The sequence below is a fragment of the Silurus aristotelis genome, assembly GCF_946808225.1.
Source record: "Silurus aristotelis genome assembly, chromosome: 3".
Taxonomy (NCBI): Eukaryota; Metazoa; Chordata; class Actinopteri; order Siluriformes; family Siluridae; genus Silurus; species Silurus aristotelis.
The window spans coordinates 11,540,463-11,561,435 of NC_139576.1; the positions used below are offsets into that span (position 1 = coordinate 11,540,463).

Here is a 20,973-nt window from a genome sequence, read left to right on the forward strand (position 1 = left end):
GGTTGCTCCTCTGGATTTCGCCCATCTTACATTCCTTTTTTAAACAAACGATTCTTTGCTCCATGGCATATTCAAAGTTTTGGGATACCAGACCCTGATAAACACTTCTACAGAACTTTGTTTGGAACTTGTTCTGTTAGATGTTTGTACTTCACAACGCTGTTTGTTTAATTATTCTTTCTACTAAATTCTGAGGACCTTCTGAAGCATTATTTAGATCATTTTATTGTACACAATTGGACTCTGGGTTTCACAAGACCTTATGTTTGAAAAATTGGGCAAACTTTAATTGATAGCTTTTGCATTACTACACACCTTATTGAAAAAGATCAGAAGGGAATGACCACCTAGGAAGTCTATAGTAACTCAGATATATATATTTTTATAAAAGCGTTGGGGCACCTGACTTTCCAGACCATACATGGTTCTTCTCCAAACTGTTACCACAAAGTTAGACAACTGTACAGGATGACTTGGGCTAAATTAGCTACTAATTCACTTTAACAGGTTTGGGTCTCATAGTTCAAGCATGACTGAGCCTCTGTGCACAAAGCCATCTCAGTAAAGATATAGTTTACATGGTTCAGAGTGAAAGATTTTGAATGGCCTGCTAAAGAGCTGACTGCACCCCAGGACTCTTCACTTCACCTACATCAGTACCTGACTTTACTTACACCTTCTTGTTTCAAAATGAGCACAAATCTCCACAACCACACACTTAAATCTAGTGGCACCTTTTCCCCAGAAGAGTGGAGGTTAACAGCAAATGGGGACTAAATGTGGAATAGGATGTTCAAAAAGCACCTACAAACCTCACAGGCAGGTGTCCACAGACTTTTGTTAATAGAGTGTAAGCACAGGCCGGTTAGGAGTACGATAATATGCATCAGATGCAGCAGCTTTGAATGCTGACTGCTGCTAGTTCTATCAAAACACGTTTTCATCACCATCAATTAAATAATACCAGGTCAGATACGGTCCATCTCCATTGATGTTTTGGGGGTAAAAGGAATAAATATACCTCCAAAATATACTATGAAACTATATTTTTTTAACGTTAACATGTTGACTTTGATCTTTCTTTTGAATATTTAAATTCAAACAAACAAATATATCTCTGCTTGTAAAATATTTAAATAAAGTGGAAGTATATAAAAGTTGTTGTGTTTATAATCTTTAATTACATTATCTCTGTACATTTATGAAAGTTTTACATTATCCATAGGTTTTAATAGATATTAATATACAAAGACATTAACAGCATTACAGGATAGGAGCTTGTTAATTGGTTTCAGTGTGACAGTCTTTGTGGGCCGCTTTTGAAACCCGCAAACTGAAATAAGTATTCAGTCATCCTGTGCATATGTATTCAGATGGAAGTCTCCATTCTAACCTACTTTCTAAAGTTCTCCATGTGCCTCCTGCTGTTCACCCAGGTAGAACTAGAAAAGGATTCCAGTCAGTGTGGATTGTCTACTGTAGCATCTAGTGCAGTTTTCAGCAATTCACGCCCAGGCCGGTCCAGTGGTCAGGAACCATAAGGAAGTATTTGTCCATGGCTTCACAGAAGCGGGCCCGATATAGTTCCGGGGAAACAACTGTGGGCATTTTTCCTGTGGGGTAGTAATGAAACACCACAGTGAATGATAAGAATCGATGCAGAGGTTTTTATACAATACGATCCCCTGTATATGAACCACATTTATAAAAACATTTAAATATTGCATTTCTCTTACAAGGTACATTTGCGTTTGTAGTGCCGGATGAAATAAATGATTTAATATATCAGTAAATTCTTATTTATGGGATTTCCATAAGCAAGAGTTTATCACAAACGATAAGGAAGCATTCACAGATAATATTTTTATGTACTGATATTTATATACAGGTTTTCGTTGAGGATAAACAGGATTAGAAATGAGTTTATTAGAGGGACAGCGCATGTAGGACGTTTTGGAGACAAAGTGAGAAAGAGAGGTGCGATTGAGACGGTTTGGACATGTGCAAAAGAGGGACATGAGAACTATCGGTAGGAAAATGCTGAGGATGGAGCCACCAGAAGGGAAGAAAAGTGGAAGACCAAGGAGGAGGTTTATAGATGTGGTGAGGGAAGACATGCAGGTAGTTGGTTTGAGAGAGGCAGATGTAGAGGACAGAGGGTTATAGCAAGTATGATCCACTGTAGCAACCCCTAATGGGAGCAGCCAAAAGAAGATGATGATCTTTTGACTATATATACTGCATATAATAATAATAATAATATTAATATTAAAATACTGGGGAAAAAAATGGAAAGATAATGCACTTAACATTACAAGATAATTCTTTATATTTATACTTTATATTATACACACTGATCAGGTATAACATTATGATCACCTGCCTAATATTGTGTCGGTTCCCCTTTTTGCTGCTAAATCAGTTCTGACCCATCGACCATTAACATTAACCTCTTCAGCAATTTAAGCTACAGGAGCTCTTCTGTTGGATCGGACCACACGGTCCAGCCTTTGCTCCCCATGTGCATTAATGAGCCTCGACTGCCCATGACCCTGTCACCGGTTCACCACTGTTCCTTCCTTGGAGCACTTTTGATAGATACTGACCACTGCAGACCAGGAACAACCCACAAGAACTGCAGATTTGGAGATGCTCTGATTCAGTTGTCTAGCCTTCACAATTTGGATATTGTCAAACTCACGCAAATACTTACGCTTGCCCATATTTCCTGCTTCTAACATCAACTTCTAGCACAAAATGTTCACTTGCTGCCGAATATATCACACCCACTAACAGGTGCCATGATGAAGAGATAATCAGAGTTTTTTTACTCACTGGTCATTTACATTTAAATTTTATGATATTCGGCAAACGCCCTTAATTAAAGCGACTTAAACTGATCTCATTCATACATCTAAACGACTGGGTTAAGGGCCTTGCTCAGGAGCCCAGGAGTGGCAGCTTGGTGTGGCTAAGTTTTGAACTCACGACCTTCAGATCCAAAGTCAATGCCTTAACCACTAAACTACCACCTGCCCTGTTATAATGCCATAATGTTATGCCTGGTCGGTGTAATTACTTCATAATTCTTTATGAAAGTCTAATTGATTTTGTTTATTTAAAAAACCAACCCAAAAAACAAAAACATACCAAAATAAACCAAAAAGCTCCCAGCATAAAAATGAAAACTTGTCCATGTTATGATGGGTGGAAATGCTAAAATTCTTGACATATCTGTGTCATAATAAGGAAAAGTAATACAAAACTTCAGCGAAGTCACAAGTATTATACTCACATTCAACTTTTATGTAAATGACTGATTATAAATAAACTCATTTCATGATGATGCTTGAGAACTGAAGCAATTCGTCATGATATCGGTTCATTATTTTTGAAAAACCCTGTATATACTAAGCAGCTCACAAAACTCTGACCTTGGCCGCCAAGAATTCCCGTAGACTTGACCACCATCTCGAGCTTTTTATCCCATGTGAATGTCCGGATGTAATCTAAAAAACAGAACGGGACATGGCAAGTATGAGCGTACATCATGAGCTTCTTAAGTTATGGTGTGTCACTCTGATGACGTACCTATGATCCCTACGACGAGCTGGTCGGAGGTGTCGTCACGGCCCACCAGCAGCGAGTAGTCGATGATGAGGTGGCTGGACAGGAAGTAGGCATCGCTGTGGATGGCTGCACGCAGGATAGCCTTGCAGTGCGATCGGATGTAGAGGGGATTATCGTGTACCAGCTTAAGCAGGTTCTCGTCCAGCAGCACCATCTCGCAGCTCTCCTTACCTTGGTCCGTCTTCACGTTTCGGTTCCTCAGAGAGCCCTTCAGGTCAAACACCTAGAAAAGTAGAAATAACAGCAATCTAGAGTCTTCAAAACATTATTTATTATTATTATGAGGTTTAAGCAACAACAATCATAATCAACTTCCACTGCATATGTATTTATTGTGTGTCAACACATTACAATATAACAACAACCCCAATTATGTGTCATTCTGGAGCCAAGCACTTAATCTGCGTACCAGCAGAAACACTCCATGGCCTCACATACCTGCGCCATTTTGCGTCCATAAAAGAGATTCTCCATTACGAGCAGGTCTAGCTTCTTCTCCGTGTTGTTCTGGGAGTTCTTGTAGCCGATACGGTAAACTCCCAGAATCTTCGCAAGTGCTGTAGGCCGCTGAGAACAGGAAGTGGAAAAAGGGAAGAGGAAATAAGTATCTATTTTTAAGTAACAACAACACCGCAGAGCAACAGAGCTCATTTTAAAGTAAATATATGATCAAAATTGTAGTTTGTTTAAAAAAAAAAAACAAAAAAAAAACGCAATATTATTTGCCCTTTATAAACTACAGTAGTCTCATAAGATAGTGGTGCAGGGAACCATTTAGATAGTAGCCTTCAAATTTTTTATTGAATTTAAATCTTGGCTACCTTCTGCTGAACTGCACCAGTGATGTAAGTGAAGTAGTGTGGGGCAAAATCCAGGAAGGACTGTACTTCCAGCCTGGGCATCTGCTTCAAAATAAACCGGTCGTCTGAGGAAAGAAGAAAATAAAATGTGAATCCCAGTATTCCCCAGATAAAGTCGTCACCGAATGTGTCTAAGAACCCTGTTTTAGAATACATTTATTTTAGGCATCTGATTTATATTACAAATGATAAAACTGTAGCAACTCAGTGTCATCATCATATTAATCTTTTCGCAATCAGCCAAAGAGAAGCTTAAGCCTTCAGCAATCCTTAGACAACTCGCAGCTCATTTTACATTTCTGAGATTCACCTTCAGTGGCATAGAAGACCGCTCCCGATTTGCCTCCTTGAGCCTGCCAGTTGACGCAGTGAGAGAGCGAGCGGACAAAATCTTCATCAGTACTCTCCATCACCTCCTCTCTCATCTTATGGAACTCCTCGGCATAGTAGATGCGACAGTAGAACTTTGCGCTGGCGTCTGAGAACTCTGTAGAGAGATCAGTTACAGAGTTACAGAGGTCATAATCTGATATGATTCGAAAGGAAAAAAATCCAATAAGGAGAATATTCGGGACAATGGGTCACACTGTAGACAACATAGAACAATTTCAGGTTTTCAATTCAATTGTTTTATTGTAAACAGTCTGTTCCTTATGAGGTCAAATCTGCAGGTAAAAGTTGGTAATTGTAATGAAAGCACAAATTACTATTTATTATAGTAACTACTGCTATTTATTTACATGAATATTCTTTTTTTCCCCCCACAATTGATAGGAAATGTGCTTATTGTTAAAGTTGTTCCAGTTGGCCTTTGTTAAATACTCTAAACAGATTGCGAGCATGTAAAATAAACTTGCTTATCAAGTTAAGAGCTCAGTGAGATATGCAGGCCAGAGGAAACTAAAAAAGAGGTTAAAGTTGAATGTTAATATACTGTAAATATTTAACTGCATCAAATAATGTGATGGCACTGATGCCAAAGCTGTAGATGACAAAAAGTAATATATAAAATACCACCTAATAATCAGTAAGATTAGGCCTGTAGGACAAATACAGATGTGTACTAACATTAAAAAAATATACCTTCATATGATCAAAGTTGAAAAGTACCGATTCCACAATAACTACAGACCCCTCCCAACACACACAGACACACAGACACACAGACACACAGACACACAGACACACAGACACACAGACACACAGACACACAGACACACAGACTTCCTTTATGGCAACCATAAAGGGAACTGAGCTCCTCCTAAATCCTATAATTAAATGACAAATTTGCTAGAAATGAATGAAAGACCATGTTTTGAGAAGCTAAATAAAGCAAAAAAAATAAAATAAGTAAATTGTATAAAATGGTGACAAAAACTGATCAAATTTAATATGAGATCAAATCCAGTTATGTATTACAGCAATCACGATGAAGCTAGTTAACTATAAGCTATGGTTGCTAAGCGACAATATTTCAAATAGAGAGAATGATGATCATGTCATTATTTCATTGGTTTAAAACCCAATGTGCATCGTATCACCGCCACGTGTGCATATAATACAGACGCTTCTGCCGCTTCTCAGTGGACCAGTCTGAAAATATCCATTTCAGAACATCTTTTAAATCTTTGTTTAATTAATACTTACGCAGCTCAATGTGTGGATTCGCCGTCTGCTTCTTCTGTTTGTCACCACCCTCGAGCTCCTCTGTGAAAGCAAAGGAAGAATGAAGTTCTAAATAATGATGCTTCAAAGTGACATCTTACTGAAAAAGTTGTGTTGCATGTACTCACTGAGTGGGTCCGTGTCTGCGCTGCGGCCAAGCTGAGAGCTGCTGCCTTCAGTGAGCTTTGCAGGGCTGTTTTTTATCTTGTTTTCCCCAGAACTACGTATACCAGAGAAAATGGATTATTGCAGAATTAGTCCTCTACTATACACAGCAACAATCCAACAGTACCATGAAAATTAAAGTTTTATATAAATGTATACAAACCTGTTGGCCTGAGAAATCTCCTCTCCAGTAGATTTCAGTGAAGACTTTGAAAGATCTTCAAGAGCAGTTTTGTATTCTTTACAGCTTAAAGGAAAATCATGTAATTAACGCTTAAAGAACGAACCCTAAACCATCAACGAGGGACAATTGTACCGGATGAACAGATGGATTACCTCAGAGCGAAGGCAATGATGGAGCTCGGTTCTCTCTCACACACAGCGATGGGGACGCGCTCATGATCGTACATGAGGTAGTGTTTATCGGGGTCACTAATGCAAAGACATCAATATACGTAATTACAGAATTTAATAAAAGGTATACAGGTGAGGAATAAAACACTAGAACTTCATTCTGGTTATTTAACAGAACATCAGGCAGTGTTTATAGTTTAAGTGTTTTATACAACAGCAATTTTTTGAATGACATCATACTGTACTTGTATTTAAAGGTGTGAAGCATCAAGTTCCTGTGATCACTATAAAAGTGATAAGAAGTGCAGAAATATAAACCTTACAGTTTAGTGCTACTCTCCGACTTTCTGACCAATCAGAATCAAGTATTCAACAGGGATGTGGAGTATATAATAGAAAACGAGAAATGTTTAGATACTTACAAAGGTAAAGGGATAGGATTATAACTGTTTCCTGGCAACAGGTTAGCCAGAATGGTTTTCATGGTGGTCTTCTCCTTCACCTGACTGTCATTGGAGCCTTGCAGGTGGCTATCAAACACCTCTGAGAAACATAAAGCAAACTAATATTATGGACTGTTCCATTCTATAATAAATGACAGTATGTATTCAGAGGATACGGTGGAGGTGTTTTAAAAAGAATAATTGTTCAAATTAAGTCATGTGTGAAATGTGGGGAGGAATCTATATATAAAATATGCATGTGTGGAGGATTCTATATGTATATGCATATTGCAATATACGCATTAACAAGATAAACGGAAAAATGACAATAATTGTAAAAACTTTTTCGATTACTATATAATGAAAATGGAAAAGGAATGAAACGACCATGTCCACACTAATAGCTCATTTTTCACTCAGTTTTGGCCTTCCCTCAAACACTGAGACAACGATGACGCATTTTTATTCATTGCCGCGACATTCCAAAGAGCCGGAAAATAAATAAACGTCAGGAGAAAAATGACGGAAGTTGAAACGTGTGTTTGCTCATGCGCAGTGTAGAGACGGAAGTGTTTTCGAACGCTCATTGTTTCAGTGTGGATGAGCAACTTTTGGGAAACGCTTAAAAAAAAAATAAAAAAAAAATGAAGAAAAGTGTTGACGTGAAGCACTTTTAGATGAAAACAATGTTTTTAAATGTATCCGGATTATTGTAGATTGGGACCATGTCTGTAGTTGCACATGACAGTGTTACCTCCTTCGGAGTCCTGGTCATGGAAGGATGGCCCAGATGTGGGGATATCTAAGCTCTGCTCTGCTGGCGATGGCAGAGGAAAGGATAAGGATCCCGTGCTTGAGGGCAGGGTGCTGAGGTGACGATCCTCTAACGCTGAAAAATAGAGCTCTGTTATCTGTATATTCAAAATATGCTGAGATATTTTACATGCTATCAGCTAATGAACTTACCTTTCTCACCATTCTGTACAACAGGAGAGGGGTTGCGGGGAGACGACTCCAAGACACTTGTCTGTCAATCAAAAACCAGGACATTATGGTATGTCTACAATCTCTTTGAACATCAAGTGTTCATATTAATTTATAGCAGGACAAGACTAAGCTACTTGGGATATTAGGGATATTAACCTTGCTCTCGTCGTTGGTGGCCTGTCTGTGTCTGCCGGGGCTGGGGGGAACAGACAAACGCTTCCTGCCCTTCTCCAATTGAAACAGGTCCTGCAGTCTGACACACATTCAGGGTTATGTCATTTATTGAAACAATTATATTCCAACAATGCAAACACCTAAATCTAACAATAATAAATAACATTTTTGCTTTTGTTTAAAATAACAGCAGTTTAGGGTTAGTTGTTCCCGACAGAGTTAAAAATCTGCTCTTTTGTGACCTCGCTTCTAAACTTAGCGTACACTTTATTAGGAACAACTTCACACCTGCATATTCATACAGTTAAGTAGCAGCAGTGCAGACTGGCTCAAACTGGAACGTTAAGGCACAGACTGGTTTAAACTGGAAAGTTAAAGCACAGGCTCGCTCAAACTGGAAAGTTGAGGCACAGGCTCGCTCAAACTGGAAAGCTGAGGCACAGGCTCGCCCAAACAGGAAAGCTGAGGCACAGGCTCGCCCAAACAGGAAAGCTGAGGCACAGGCTCGCCCAAACAGGATAGCTGAGGCACAGGCTCGCCCAAACAGGAAAGCTGAGGCACAGGCTCGCCCAAACAGGATAGCTGAGGCACAGGCTCGCTCAAACAGGAAAGCTGAGGCACAGGCTCGCTCAAACAGGAAAGCTGAGGCACAGGCTCGCTCAAACAGGAAAGCTGAGGCACAGGCTCGCTCAAACAGGAAAGCTGAGGCACAGGCTCGCTCAAACAGGAAAGCTGAGGCACAGGCTCGCTCAAACAGGAAAGCTGAGGCACAGGCTCGCTCAAACAGGAAAGCTGAGGCACAGGCTCGCTCAAACAGGAAAGCTGAGGCACAGGCTCGCTCAAACAGGAAAGCTGAGGCACAGGCTCGCTCAAACTGGAAAGCTGAGGCACAGGCTCGCTCAAACTGGAAAGCTGAGGCACAGGCTCGCTCAAACTGGAAAGCTGAGGCACAGGCTCGCTCAAACTGGAAGGTTGAGGCACAGGCTCGCTCAAACTGGAAGGTTGAGGCACAGGCTCGCTCAAACTGGAAGGTTGAGGCACAGGCTCGCTCAAACTGGAAAGTTGAGGCACAGGCTCACTTAAACTGGTAAGCATAGACTCACATTAAGGCCAAATGATTATTATTATTATTTTTTTTTATATCTCCAACTGACCAATAAGGGTGTTCCCATTATGGCATTTGGCAGACACCCTTATCCATATCCATTTATTTTTATCCCATTCATACAACTGAGCAGCTATGGGGTTAAGGGCTTTGCTCAGGGGGCCCAGAAGGGGCAGTTTTGTGAGGCTGGGATTTGAAGTCATGACCTTCGGCTCCAAAGTCCAATGCCTTAACCACTAAGCTTTCTCGTCTCCTGACCATGAGAATATCCTTATGTTCTTGGCTAACAGAACTGGAACCTGATGTGGTCTTCCGCTGTAGCACCCCATTCAATCCAAGGCTTGTGTGCGCATACTGACACGCTTTACTTCTTTCCACAGTTGTAAAGAGTGATAGTTCTTTGGGTGGAAGAATATAGTAATTCAGATTGTCAATAACTCAATGATTATTCTTTTTTGCACCAATCTTTTGAGAATGTTGCATTTAAAAATCCCAGGAGTTCTATGTACCAGAACCTGTATCAGATTGATTTTTATACTGCCAAATGATTGACTGAATAAATAACTGCATGACTATGGAGACAGGCAGGCGTTCCTAATAAAGTAGTTATTATTTATATTATTATATATTATTATTATTATTATTATTATTATGTGAAGTAATATAACTGAAGCTTATAATAATCAGGGTTAATTACTTGCTGTTCCAACATTGCAGTGTTTCACACAAGCTCTGCTTCTTCATCACCACAGACTCGAGAATGGCCTGCAGCTGTTGTGGCGTGTCTAAAGCCGAAGCCTGCAAACGCCCTTGGAGCTTCTCCATCCAGCTGCGCAGCTCACCTTCCTCCATCTAATCGCAGAAATAGAACCACAAAAACATTAACATCCCATTTGGCAGGCTCACAAAGCTGAAACAATATTAGACCATCACAAACTAAAACTATTAGAAAACAAACAGCATTGTCAGTGTCGTAAACCTACATCCTTCTGTGCGAACAAGTCCTCCATTTTCTCCTCACGAGTTTTGCTGAACGTGTCTGTTTTAAGAGACGTGAGACGGTCATCTATTGCAGCATACACTTGGGTCACCCTGTTTGATAGAGGGAATCAAACCAGTCCGTTTAAAAAGAGATGAGACTGAAGTGGAAAATGGTTACAGTGTGGAATGTAGGGTAATGTAAAGATTTTTACTTCAGTGCAAAATCTTTGAGGTCCTGTTGCAGAATGTTCTTACTGGGGCCCTGGTTCCTGATAAGGATCTTAGGAGCAGGCAGGCAGATCTCCAACAGTCTTACTGGGATGTAGCTATGGAAAAGAAGCAGCAAAAAATTTATTTAACAATTTGCATAATAAATGAAAAAAGAAAATAAAGCTGGTGTTAACACCAAAATGTAAAATGTCAATAAAAACGAAAAACTTGCAAAACTTATGAACCCATATTTTATTCATAATAGAACTTAGAAAAAATATTAACCTGACAAAATTAACAACCTTCTACACATCTGGGTACTGAAAAGATCAGCTGAGTTTTGGGAGGAAAAAATAGTCCCATATTTGTCTGATACCGGATTCTAGCTGCTCCACTGTCCTGGGTCTCCTTTGTCTTTTGTTCATGCCCGTAATGTTTTGAAATGGTGAAAAGTCTTGACTACAGACAGGCCAGTTCAGCACCTAGACTCTTTTACTACAAGGCCATGCTGTTGTAATAGATGTAGTATGTGGTTTAGCATTGTCTTACTGAAATGTACAAAGCATTTCCTACAAAAGACATTGCCTGGATACAAGCATATGCTGGTATAAGGACTATACAAACATACCAGCATTGATGGTGTTGTTCCAGATGTGAAAACTGCCCATTCCATAAACACTACTAACAATGGACGATCCCTCTCCTCTTTAGTCTAGAGGACAGGTGGATATGGTTTCCAAAAAGAAACTTTCTTTCGGCTTCTCCCGTTAGGGGTCGCCACAGCGGACCATCCGCATGTTTGATTTGGCACATGTTTTTACGCTGGATGCCCTTCCTAACGCAACCCTCCCCATTTATTCGGGCTTGGGACCGGCACTAAGGCTTGTGCAACCCTATTGGCTGGGGTTGGTTCCAAATTTTTATTAGTCAGACCACAGAACAGTTTCCCACTTTGCCTCAGTCAATTTTTAATAAGCTTTGGCCCAAAGAAGATAGAAGCATTTCTGAATCATGTTTAAATATGGTTTCTTGTCTGGCATCATTGAGCTTAAACATGGATTTGTGGATGGCTTAGCAAACTGTGTTTACAGACAATGATTTCTGGAGGTGTTTGAGCCCATTCATTGATCATGCTTGTTTTCTCTGTATCCAATATTGATTTTTGCCCTTTTTCCTTCTGCACAAAGAATTCTTCAAATTATCTTTCGATATTATGTACTGTAGATGATAAGATATTCAAGGTCTTTGCAATTCTATGTTAAGGAACATTATTCTGAAATTGTTCTACAATTTGTAGAAACAGTTTTTACAGATTGGTAAACCTCTGCCTAGCTTAAATTCTGAGGAACTTTACCTCTCTATGATGCGCTTTATATACCCAATCATGTAACTGACCTACGACCAATTTACCTTTAGTTGAAAAAATGATACTCCAGCTGTTTGTTTTTTATTAACACTTACTTTTACAGTTATTTGTTGCCCCTTTTCGAGACATATTGTGGTCATCGAATTCAAAATAATATATTATTTTTATTTACTTTTTTTTTCTTTTTTTTACTTGGAATGCAACATTTGCTCAGTTTAAACATTGGGTATGTTTTCTATTTTCTGTTGTGAATAAAATACGGGTTTCTTTGCATTCTTTTTTTAATTTACAATTTACATGGCGTCCAACTGGGAATTGGGGTTTTCCAACTTAGAATTCACCTGAAAGAGGCCACCATCTGGTTGTAGGAGAAGTACTGGTGATAGTCTTTGTGGATGGAGTGTCCGCATGGCTCGGCGTTGGCACGGCGAGTGTACTGGTGGCCATAGAAACGCAGCTCCAGATATTTCGCAAAGGACATGGACCAAGAATCATCAGACATTGGGACAACTGGAGTAACCTGTCACCATGGAAGAGCAAAGACCATAAGGACACCAAATATCCAATTAAATCTTTACATAAAGAGTAATGTGTCAACGACTGTCTTCAGACAAATACCTGTTTGCAGATCCTGCACCAGGAGTAGTTAAGGATAGTGTGTTGGTATCCGGGTACAGGTGAATCGAGCTCTTTAAGAACAATCTGGACACAACCATTGCCATGCACAAAGCGGCGAATATGATGTACCATGGGAGTTTCACAATACATGCTTGGGCATTGGTAGGACTGCCTGCATTGCAAAGGCAAACACAAGACATAATATTATTAAGCTTTAAGAAATCACATCTAGTTAATTCGTAAATTTGGAATTTGAAATAGTTAATACCTGAAACAATATCTTTCCAGAAATACTCCAAGAGTCAAGTCATTCTTCCCATAAAATTCCATGGTCACGATCCTAAAATAAATATAAATAATAAATGCTATATTAATCTGATGATTCTGCCTAATCTGTGCGAGATTTAAAATAAAGAATGATGAGCAGGGTTTACCAAGGGCTCACACAGTGATTAGGGGCATTGTTGGACTGTGTCGAGGAGCTGCTGAACAACACGCACAGCCGTTGGTGGTTTATTGGATTCAGGCAGTCGAGCTGAATTGGAGGAAAATAGTACAAACAACTCTAATTACAAGTGTTTAGACACTTTTCGCATTATAAATGCCACATGGTGACCGATTTACCTTGGTAGCCCAAGACATTTCACTCTGCCCTGGCCCTTTCTCCTCCTCACTGTCTGCCTTGACTGGTGCCTTGGCATTTGGAGCATGCGAGGGATGAGCAAATGGGTCTGAGTCTCGCTGGATTCGTCCTCCTTGAGCACGATAGTCCGCCAGCATGCGGGCCAGATCCTGACTGCTGCTCAACTGCTGGGTCATGCGGGTAGTAGTGAGCTTATGGGAGGGCAACATTTGGACTGGGCGAAATTGTGGGCCGAACCCATTGTTTAAAGAATTGCTAGATGCGTTCGAGTCCTTGAGTAGGAGCCTCTTGCGCCGGCTGTCAGTATCCTTTAGGTCCTTGTTCAGCAGCAGCGAGAAGTAGACCTGCTCAGGGAAATAGTCACGGCTCGGGCAGCGCAGGCCAGCTTTGGTTAACAGGAAGGGTTCACGGAAAGTCATGAAAGGCGAGATGCACAGGATAACATCCTTTAACTCCTGCCTAAAGCTGGCTGAAATGGACTTAAGCCGGTCGTCTGCTGAAGTCACCTGCTCAGCCACAAACAGGCCACTGTCATCCTGCAGCGGGTCTCTAAATAGCTGTGTCGGAGCAAGTGGCGTCTCTGAACTGGTGCTGTCCCCTCGTACGAGGGTGTCCTCATCCTCTTTATGTCTCAGTGCCTCGACTGATTGTTTCACCTCCTCCTCTCCGATTTCCTCCATAGATGAAAGATAAGGAGGAGACATATACAGTGGCTGGTGTGACTGACTGGACAAGGGAGTGGAAGTCTTAATCTCATCCCCTTCTATCACAATTGTAGATATGGGTGAGTCATTTCTGCTTATTTTAGGACTTTCTCCGTCCTTCATTGAGGATTCAGATGCAGAATGCTGCCTACTGTGGCCTTTTATTATCTGCTGAAGCCCTGGCTCAAAGTCAAAGTCGCCTTCCGAGTTGAGTTCTGCATGATCCTCCTTTGTTTCAGCTTGGTTTCCCTGGCTCTCCCTGTCCACCTCCTTCTCCACTTCTTCAGCTGCACTTTCCAGGAGGCAGTGGAATGACGAGCTCTTAGACAGGCTTGGAGGCATTGCAAACTCATCCATTAGGAAGGAAATTTCTAACTGTGAATGATAAGCTACACACACCATCACCATAATGATCTCCTTAACTCGGGCGAGCTCATACTCTGAGGCACCACGGAGCTTGATAGTGCAGCCAAGGTGAGGAGGACATCCATCAAAGAACATTAGTGTCTTCAGTTCATCTGGAAAAAAAATTATTGGTGAAATAACAGGATCGTAAAAAAGCTAAGCAAACTAAATCAATACATTTTATTGTGTGTGGAATAAAATGGACAATGAAATATATAATATACTTTAAGGCATTTTTAAGTTATGAAAATTGTGAAATGTGAATAAAAAAAGTTACAATACAATACTACTTACTATTAGTGTTTAATTGGAAGGAGTGAAGGTAGAATTTGTGGCAAGTTCCCAAGCGAGGTTTGGTCAAAAGCTGATCCATAGACATGACCAAATCTCCCTGAGTCATTCGACTCACTCGATCTAGTACTTGCTACAAAAACATAGAACTGACATTAGCAAAAATATGACTACAATGCAATATCATCAATGTCAAGTCTAGGCTTTGTGGTGAAGATTTCTGTGGGAAAGCGATCCCCAAACACACACACACACACACACACACACACACACACACACACACACACACACACGCACGACTATATTCTGTTGAGTTTAAATGTAAGTGTGAGTGTGTGTTAGTGTTTCATTGGTGGCTGTGGAATTAAACTGACAGGTTTGACGTTGATGACTAAGGTGATGCCGTGCTCAAGCAGCATATCCTGAGCGATGCGCGACACCGTCTTCTCTACCAGCACCAGGTTAGGACGCACATCCACTATCCGTTGCACATAGTTCTTCAGAAACTCTCGTTCCTACAGGTGATATTAGTTATGCTTTGTCAGTATTTGACTTTTAGTATCGCAGTACAATATTCGACTCATAGTCGACACATCAGAACAGACAAATACCTGAAGCACAATTGGATCAATGCAGGTGAACTTTGTCTCTTCTCTGTAAAGATACTCAATGGAACACTTAAGCAGAAGGATCTTAGGGTTCTTGATGTAAGGGTTCATCTGGAAAATTGAGACAACCTACGTTCAGTCATGTTAAAAAAACAAACACGTAAAATCCACGTATAAAATGCACACCCACCTTTTTGTGAGCAATGTTTTTTGTGCAAACAAAGCCGTTCACCAGGACGGAGTCGAACTTCTTTCCTCCTGGGATCTGAAAAAGAACAAATGCTCTTTTCCTCATCCAAGACCATACCATAAAAGAGATTCGCTCTTTTTTTTCCATAAATTACCTGCTCAGATAAAAAATTGCGATTAGAACGTAAACTTCAACCTTTTTAATGTGGACCAGCTGGCGAATGTCCATGTCATCGTCGCAGCTCCGAACATCTGGACGCACCGTCTGCACTATCTGTCGTACCACGGGAACGATGATGTCTCGCCAGGAGAGAGAAAGCGACTCGCTGTAGAGCAGCTGCTGCAGCAGGGCCATCATGTGGTTGTGGTTGGCTGACCTGAAATGACGTATTAACCACAAAAATCCTCTAAGTAATGAAGAATGTGTGGAAACCAAAATAGAACAAGAGGCTTTTTTAAGTATCTAAAGTATCTTGGAAGCATTTGCCTCGACATATAGGCATTAAAAAGGTATTAGTCTATGTGTGATTTGAATGCCTCACAGAAGTCTCTCCATAGCTTTCTTCTCGCCATTCTCCTCCCTCAGTTGGTCTAGGGAGCTGTGGTGCCAACCCAGTGGTGTGAAGAGCATTTCTTTAGCCTTCTCTTCTACACGACGATTAAACAGAGACTCTGCCAATAAAAAAAATGGTGGGGAAAAAAAACAATTAGATATAAGTAAATAAATAAACATTTAAATATGGACTTGGGGTGGGGGGGGGGGGGGGGGGGGGTGATGACATACCTTTAATAAAGGCATCACTGATGGATAAGTGCTGACCACCGTCTTCTGTTACCAGGACCTCAGCTGCATGAGAAGCACAGAAAGAATGAGACTGAAACAATGCCAGAATAAGACCAATTAATTCTCTACGGTTTCTGTGAGTCAGTCAGTATCATGGCAAATATTTTTGAGGAACTGGTCAGTATAATTAAGGGAAGGACTGCAGGAGTCAGAGTATGTCATGCTTCTGAATATTGTAGGATGCAGTGTTTTAGGGGTTTTCATTTCAGAATTTTTGAGAGGTTATTATGCAATTAGTGTTGCAAAAGACTTATTTCACATCGGGGAATTTTTTTTTAGAAGGGGGAATGAACATGTGGGATGTCATGCCTCGGTCCAACAGGGTATTGAGTTAGTGGTGCTAAACGGGTTAATGCCGATGGTATGTCTCTAAGCCTCTCCTCACTTGGTGTGTGGAAGTCAGAGTCAGGGGCGAATGGGTCAGAGCGTGCCATACTTTTCTGTTCGGCTGGGTCAGGAGGCACGTGAGGGTACTTGGCCTGCTTCTTAATGCGAAAGTTGACGTTGTCCTGCTCCACGTTCAGGTTGATGGAAGCGGCCGAATCACTGTCCACTGTTGAATGAAAACTGCTGACTGATGTTCTTTTGCTGGGGCTTGCTGAGCCTGAACAACAAAAAAGTTAAGAAAAAAAAAAGATTGGTATATGCACTTAAATATGCGATAATAAAACAAACAAACAAAAAAAGAAACGGTCCTATTCCTCTCACTTGTTGCTATTAAGTCATTTTCGTCAGCTAGCTGCTCTGTGTCACTGTCGTCAAACTTGATGTCTTTAAACCACGATGGCTCCGAGTGTCCTTCTAGAGAGGTCACACTGTCCGTATCTGGAGATGGAGTCTCTGAAAACTCTGTGCTCTACAAAAAAAAAAAAAAGAAGAAGAAAACTTTAGTATAGAACAATAGGAAACTAGTGACATCCGCACAGTTTTAATAAAATAAATCTCACCTGAAGTGGGCGATACAGTGCATACTCATCGCGGAAAATCTGATCGTGATGAGTAACACACTCAAGCCAGCGCCCGTCAACCAGAGCCTGACCAATAGCTATAGCCTGAGCTCTGTTTTGGGGGGACAAGGAATATGTTTAAGAAGGTTTAAAGTATATGGTAGAAATATAAATTGTTCATGACTAACATTTTCTAGGATCAGACTAATTTACATATACAGTACAACTAATGCCAGAAAGCTTTATTTCTTCACTCAGAAGGACCTCTGCCATGAAACAAAGCAAAAGAATATCTCCAAAACACAAAAAGAATACATATCGCTAGCCTGGGGCAAAAACGATGACAGAAAGTGGCAGAAACAAAAATGTGAGAAAAATGTATAAATCTGTGGTGGTGGAAAGTCGGCAAACGTTTTCTATATTTCTGTCTCCATTTTCATATATGCAAGGTTGAATAATGTTGCATATATTCAACATTATACACACACACACACACATCTGTAGTGCTGTGCTTTGCATGCAGATGTTTTTTTTTTTTTGCAGTTGACAAGAGCTTTTTACCAACACATAATCTACACTTAACCATTATTCCTTTCTCCTTTTCCTCGACTATTTTAAAATAATAAGAATACTTCCATCACAGTAATTTAATTCTCTGGTTTGCCATCTCCGCTTCTGACCAGCTTCTGTTCCCGCGGCTCGCACGTATGAGTGCGCGATTCTACGTGACTACGTTCATTTTAATTCAGTATTGATTTTTTTATGCAAAATAATTTAACTGAAAAGTAACTCGCATTACTTAAAAAAAAAAAAAGTAACTCAGATAGTAATGTGTACATTTATAAAGTAACACGCTACTGTACTCGTTACTCCAGAAAAGTAATATTATTACGTAACGCACGTTACTTGTAACGCGTTACCCCCAACACTGCTCGTGAGGGAAATAAAAATAGGATCGTATTCGATACGCATGTGAACCCGAAAGCCGTGAACCTGAATTGTTTGAATACGTGTACCATTACACCCCTAGTAAATACGCTGTATTTAATGTTGGGGAATCTGCTTGTTCCAGAATATTTTGTCATGTCAAGGGTTGTGTATTCTAATATACTTACCTAGTAGAAATGGTGCCATTTCGCAAGAGCCAGTTTACTAGATCTTTACCCACAATGCAATTGGGGTAAGTACGCAGCCAATATCGGTGGTCCTGGAACTCCATCCCGGTATTGCTGTGACAGATTTTCTTCCATAAGTCTTTTAACTGAGACGAATCCTGCGAACGAAGTGAAAACGACATAGGTTAACAAAAACGGCGAAAGACAACACTACATAGCTGTCTTAGTGTGATGTGTACCAAGAGGATCTTGCGCTCCTCTTCGCTGTGGTCAGGTTTGGACACTGCTCGTGTGCTCTGAGGGCTCACAGAACTGTCGTATGATGGAACCATCGAGCCTGAACGATCCAGCGACAAGTTGGTTACACTCGCTGATCTACAGAGAACAAGCAGGCAAACAAGTGGCCTTTTAGAAGCTCTACAGACTCTGTACCTAGGAGCTGTATGGCAAAAATGATCAATCCTAATACACATGCTAGATTTATATCGGTTTGAGATTAAGCAAAAGGAGGAAATTATACAAGCTGTTCAGTCAGTCATTTGTCAGCGATAAGATGAAATAGTGAGCAATAAGATCTAAATGAGTGAAGGGAATGAATATTATCTACTATTGTTATCTTGAAACATATTCTCCAGCCTGATGTATAATCATTTTCACAAGCAAAGTTACATAACAAACACACACACACACACACACACACACACACACACAAGCGCACACATACACTAACCTCTTCCGTGCTGGTGATTTGCCCAGATCTTCTTGCACTGCTGACAATCTAGAGTTAAGCCCACTATTCTGAGACTCTGGATGAATCAAACTGTATCAAACACACGCACACACACAGAAAACCAAATGATTAAGACGTCGGCTAAATCAATTCCTGCTACTACAGAGATTTGGTTAGTAAACCACATGCATGACAAATGTTGCATTCGCTACATCTAGAACAAAGGAAGCCTCAAAATATCAACTAAAGGTGCAAACACCAGAGACTCACTTCTTCCTCATCCCAATGGGAGTTTTTCTATGCATGAAGAGAAAGGAGAAAAGACGTGCTATGAAGAAAAGTTTGGGTGAATATGAGCAAAAAAGAAATGAAGTAAAATGAAAAATAAAATAACTGACTGCTTAGCAATGAGAACAAGTGGTACAAAAGCCCTCTTTCACACACACAACCCAAATTTAACTGCATTCAACCACTTCTGCTTTTCAGATAGTAAAATAAACAGAAGCAGAGATGAAAGTCAGGTGGGTGACAGACCATGAGAAATATTCCCTGAATAAGAAATAACATGGTAATTAAAAAATGGAATAGAAGCCTTATGCAGCCATGTTTTTACCTTTGCCAGGCGAGGTCCTCTTCAAGAAAAATGTTGCGGCTAGCTTTGCGTCCGCCGACGGGTGTGCGAGGCTCTGTGGGCTCCAGCACACACACAGAGCACGGAGAGTCTGACAGCGCAGTCAGATCCTCCCCAATACACGCTGAGTCAGCGGAGTGCGCGTAGCTCAGCGCAATCTTACGACAGTATGTGCATGCTCGCAAATCACCTACATCAAGTATACAGAGAGAAAGAGAGGAAGAGAGAGAGAGAGAGAGAGAGAGAGAGAGAACCAGGTTTGAAACTATTTAACAAATGTGTGATTATAAGCACTCTAGTGCAAAAGAACATTCTTGTGAATATGGGTTTCATGTTTGATATTTAAAGAGCTACTAATGCAGAGCATTAAAAACAAAAACAAACAAACAAAAAAAAAACACAGCCTTCATGTACATTCATTTTTATTGACCCCAATCCGAATACAGTTTCTGTTCAACTATATAAATATTACCCTTTATTCACTTTTAAATTTCAGAATTTTCTGTAAAATGCAAAAACCATACAAAACGTTCCTACGATAACAAAAGAAATTAAACAATTTACAATAAAAAAAACAACAACGATCAATCACAGAAAACAAACACCTATTTGCCCAGATGCTTCGTTTAGTCCATTTAACTACACATGAATCACCATTTCCCCACGGACCATTATCACTGACGCACCGACCGCTAAACTCTGGATCGCTCTGGACAGGAAACACAGAAGAAACGCTGCAAAATGAAAAATGGAAGAACGGAGAGAAAACAGCGAGAGGCGAGGAGAAGATTCAGGCCAATGAAAACGACAGAAAGTTTCCAAAGTGACTTTTTATAAAGTAATTTAAAATAGATTTGTTATTTATAAATCTGTGTTTGCATTTTGATGTAACAAGACAATTAACTACACTAAATGGGTTTAGTTTTCACGGATTGCAATTTCAGCAATAAAAATGTGAATTTTTCTAAAATAGAAAGTAATTATAATTTTAAGAGGCCCGTCTTATTTTCTGTTGTATATTTAGTATTTCTCTTTAATAAAAAAAAATGTACTCTTATCCGATTACTCGTTTAATCGATGGAATAATCGGTAGAATACTCTAAAATAATCGATAGCTGCAGCCCTAAATTTTACAGATAATTTGTAAAAGTCTTGCCACACAGAGATAACCATTTCCATTTTTCCATTTAAGTTTTCTATTCTTTAAATTTGCTAAAAATGTTTTTGGAATCTTCTGATTTAATTAATTGTGATAAGCACATTTACTGACATCTAAAGGACACTGACTGAACTACCAAAAGCATATAG

General features: G+C 40.1%; 1 protein-coding gene across 13 annotated transcripts in view; it reads right to left on the minus strand.

Moving 5' to 3' along the window:
- Positions 1 to 1,161: 1,161 nt before the first annotated feature.
- Positions 1,162 to 20,973, minus strand: part of pikfyve (phosphoinositide kinase, FYVE finger containing) — a 37,601-nt gene continuing 17,789 nt past the window's right edge. For 4 of the 13 annotated variants that reach the window (XM_083536871.1, XM_083536868.1, XM_083536877.1 and 1 more), the window contains 37 exons: positions 19,648 to 19,855; positions 19,035 to 19,124; positions 18,544 to 18,679; positions 18,305 to 18,462; positions 17,190 to 17,301; positions 16,951 to 17,098; positions 16,679 to 16,846; positions 16,183 to 16,245; positions 15,941 to 16,070; positions 15,595 to 15,775; positions 15,400 to 15,474; positions 15,213 to 15,320; positions 14,976 to 15,116; positions 14,605 to 14,734; positions 13,183 to 14,423; positions 12,993 to 13,093; positions 12,827 to 12,898; positions 12,559 to 12,730; positions 12,282 to 12,460; positions 10,577 to 10,690; positions 10,367 to 10,475; positions 10,081 to 10,235; positions 8,261 to 8,357; positions 8,084 to 8,144; positions 7,872 to 8,006; positions 7,097 to 7,217; positions 6,920 to 6,958; positions 6,657 to 6,752; positions 6,484 to 6,567; positions 6,284 to 6,375; positions 6,138 to 6,197; positions 4,801 to 4,977; positions 4,452 to 4,555; positions 4,069 to 4,197; positions 3,592 to 3,853; positions 3,435 to 3,509; positions 1,162 to 1,613 (listed from right to left, as the gene is read on the minus strand). In XM_083536871.1, the coding sequence (XP_083392997.1) occupies positions 1,498 to 1,613; positions 3,435 to 3,509; positions 3,592 to 3,853; positions 4,069 to 4,197; positions 4,452 to 4,555; positions 4,801 to 4,977; positions 6,138 to 6,197; positions 6,284 to 6,375; positions 6,484 to 6,567; positions 6,657 to 6,752; positions 6,920 to 6,958; positions 7,097 to 7,217; positions 7,872 to 8,006; positions 8,084 to 8,144; positions 8,261 to 8,357; positions 10,081 to 10,235; positions 10,367 to 10,475; positions 10,577 to 10,690; positions 12,282 to 12,460; positions 12,559 to 12,730; positions 12,827 to 12,898; positions 12,993 to 13,093; positions 13,183 to 14,423; positions 14,605 to 14,734; positions 14,976 to 15,116; positions 15,213 to 15,320; positions 15,400 to 15,474; positions 15,595 to 15,775; positions 15,941 to 16,070; positions 16,183 to 16,245; positions 16,679 to 16,846; positions 16,951 to 17,098; positions 17,190 to 17,301; positions 18,305 to 18,462; positions 18,544 to 18,679; positions 19,035 to 19,124; positions 19,648 to 19,855 (5,639 nt within the window). In that variant the 3' untranslated portion in view covers positions 1,162 to 1,497. Of the gene's footprint in view, positions 1,614 to 3,434; positions 3,510 to 3,591; positions 3,854 to 4,068; positions 4,198 to 4,451; positions 4,556 to 4,800; positions 4,978 to 6,137; positions 6,198 to 6,283; positions 6,376 to 6,483; positions 6,568 to 6,656; positions 6,753 to 6,919; positions 6,959 to 7,096; positions 7,218 to 7,871; positions 8,007 to 8,083; positions 8,145 to 8,260; positions 8,358 to 10,080; positions 10,236 to 10,366; positions 10,476 to 10,576; positions 10,691 to 12,281; positions 12,461 to 12,558; positions 12,731 to 12,826; positions 12,899 to 12,992; positions 13,094 to 13,182; positions 14,424 to 14,604; positions 14,735 to 14,975; positions 15,117 to 15,212; positions 15,321 to 15,399; positions 15,475 to 15,594; positions 15,776 to 15,940; positions 16,071 to 16,182; positions 16,246 to 16,627; positions 16,847 to 16,950; positions 17,099 to 17,189; positions 17,302 to 18,304; positions 18,463 to 18,543; positions 18,680 to 19,034; positions 19,125 to 19,647; positions 19,856 to 20,973 lie in introns of all 13 variants that reach the window. The other 9 variants (XM_083536870.1, XM_083536869.1, XM_083536875.1 and 6 more) reach the window with 3 other exon arrangements.